This window comes from Morus notabilis, unplaced genomic scaffold, assembly GCF_000414095.1.
Source record: "Morus notabilis unplaced genomic scaffold, ASM41409v2 Scaffold542, whole genome shotgun sequence".
Taxonomy (NCBI): Eukaryota; Viridiplantae; Streptophyta; class Magnoliopsida; order Rosales; family Moraceae; genus Morus; species Morus notabilis.
In genome coordinates this window covers 55,119-57,608 of record NW_010364664.1, presented here as the reverse complement: position 1 = coordinate 57,608, position 2,490 = coordinate 55,119, and the positions used below count along the sequence as shown (strand labels likewise).

Sequence of the window (2,490 nt, the reverse complement as noted above, 5' to 3'; positions counted from 1 at the left end):
TTCTCTGAAATGTCCTTCCAAATATTCCCAAGAACCCCAAAATGGACTAATGCTGTGCCTAAAGCTTTGAACCAATTGTATTATTCATCAAATTAAGCCATAATTTGTTCATGATGACTAGAGCTTGTTTTGTTAGTTTGCGACTATTTTAAATTCTAATTCTCTTGCAAAATAATTGTGAAACTATTATAGTCATCTTTCCATCACTAAACATTAATATTTATTTCAGTTGAATGAAATTTTGACTTTTTTTTTTATTTAAAAAAAAGAAGATATTTTTTTATCCGTAGCTCCATGAGAAAAGGGTTAATTACTTAAGTAATTAATTACTTCCCGCCTCTTTATATCTAGAGACTAGAGTTACTTGGAGCTGATAGAAAAAGTTGAACAAAAATAGGTAGATATAATTATAGACAATTAATACCCACACCACATTATTGATACTTTAATATAAATAAATTGTTCATATGTTTATGGAGAAACTGATATTACTAATTCTACAAAATCCGACAATGATTTTGCAGAAATGTAATTTTGTATATGATTGAAGGCTCAAAAGAATGATTATATGAAATACACAACAAAAAGGAATACAAAGAAAAAAGCAAGAGAAGACAAGACTTTGGCCTAACCGACGTGATCAAATCCCATACATCTCCGGCGCCGCCGCATTGCCCCGTTCCGAAAACAAGACCCCTGAGACCATCGGATTCAGGTTCGTTACTTGTAATTGAGATTTTCCGCCGAGGGGCTCCGAATAATTCTCTCACTGCCACTTCTCTTTGAACCCGAAGCGCTGCCGGACCCGCAGACAATGGAGCATTCCACCCCACAGATGTTACTGAAGCATGAGAACAGCCCGCTGCCGCCGTCCGTGTGCCGCCGATTGTGGTGTGACTCGGTGGACGGGTAGCTCGAGAACTCACCACGGTCATACACCGGGGGGAGCTCCGTGCGCCACCGCTCGAGCTTCGACCGCAGCCCCTCGACGCTCTCGTCCACGCTCCACCCTCCGACAATCGAGCTCTCCGCCTCGTCCGCAGGCTGCTTCGCTAGCGCAGCCGCCACCTCCGATGGGGAAGGCCCTAGCTCCGACTCCGTCAAGAACACCATCCCGCCACCGCCCATCAGCGTCGACTTCCTTGGAGTTCCATACTCGTACGGCGACTGAAACTTGCTATTGTGGAACGGAGATTTCCCTTGCTGCCGCTGCCGCCGCGGCGTGGCTTTGTACGGGCCGCCACCGTGATCCATCAGATTGAATCTCGGTGACGGCTTCACTTTCGGCGAGCTATTCACCGGCGGGGGAACGGCCTCCATTGCAACCAAGGGCTTCAAAATAGGCTTAACCTCCACAACCTTTTTTGGCGGGAAATACTCCTCATCAGCTTCCGAATTACCGTTAATTATCGAACTCACTTTTCCACTTTTGCCCTTCTTAGGTGGGTCCGGGCCCACACTCACAACACTATCCGAACCGTCAATCACAGAACTCGCTTTTCCTGTTTTGCTCTTTTTTTTATAATTTGTCTTTTCGGCAGCGACTTCCAAGTTGCTGCTTACAACAGAACTTGCATTTCCAATTTTGCCCTTCTTTTTATTATTATTTGGCGGGTCCACAACGACTTCTGAAGCACCGTTAACAACACAACTCGCTTTTCCCTTTTTGCCCTTCCCTTTCTTCCCAACTTCCGACCCTCCTCCGCCGCCGCTGACCACCGAACTCCCCTTCGACCGCCCTTTATTCCTCGGCAGCTTCGACCCCGTCTCCGACCCGTTAACCATCGAGCTCGATTTTCCCTTTTTGCCCTTTCCCCTAAACTCCCTTGCCCTAATTTCCGACCCTATCATGGAGCTCGTATCGCTCTTCGTCCGCCGCAGCTCCTTCAATATCCCGAGAACATGGCTGTTGCTCTGCGGAGTTCCGCTGTTGTTGTGGTGGCTGTGGTGGTGAATCGGGTCTTCTTCGCCCATCAATTCGCGGTACCCGACTGCAGAATTGCTCAGATGGGAATAAAGCGGCATGCTCCGCATGGCGCTGTGGAGGATTGCGACACCGATGTTAAGAATTCCCTGCGGTCGACCGGAGGGCCGGCGGACCTGCAGCGCGACGAACCGCATTCCGAGCTGGTTGTAGTTGTTGTGGCTGTGGCCGTGGCCGAAGGACGACCCCGCCCGGGGCGGGGGGATGAGGTTGCCGACGAGGATGCGGACGGTGCCGACATGGACATCCTTAAACCAGTGCAAGGCGTAGATCTCGATCATGATGGCGGAGGTATCGGTATGGAGAAAATCCTCGTCGACACGGAATACGAACTTGTCGTTCCACGTGGGGTTGGTGTGGCCGTATGTGTCCACCCGGGTCGACAGTTTCCGGTCAGGGTGGACCCACGCAACGGCGTAGGTCCGCATCGATCGCGACACCGGCGCAAGGTCCTGCGCCGAAATCACGTTCAGCTCTAAAAGCTGGAACGGATTCAGAATCGCCAT

The 2,490-nt window shown here is 49.5% G+C and overlaps 1 protein-coding gene across 1 annotated transcript; it reads right to left on the bottom strand.

Annotated features, from left to right (window-relative positions):
- Positions 1-720: 720 nt before the first annotated feature.
- LOC21394529 lies at positions 721-2,490 on the bottom strand. Its single transcript, XM_010106906.1, has one exon. It carries the CDS (start codon positions 2,488-2,490, stop codon positions 721-723), a length of 1,770 nt encoding a protein of 589 aa, XP_010105208.1.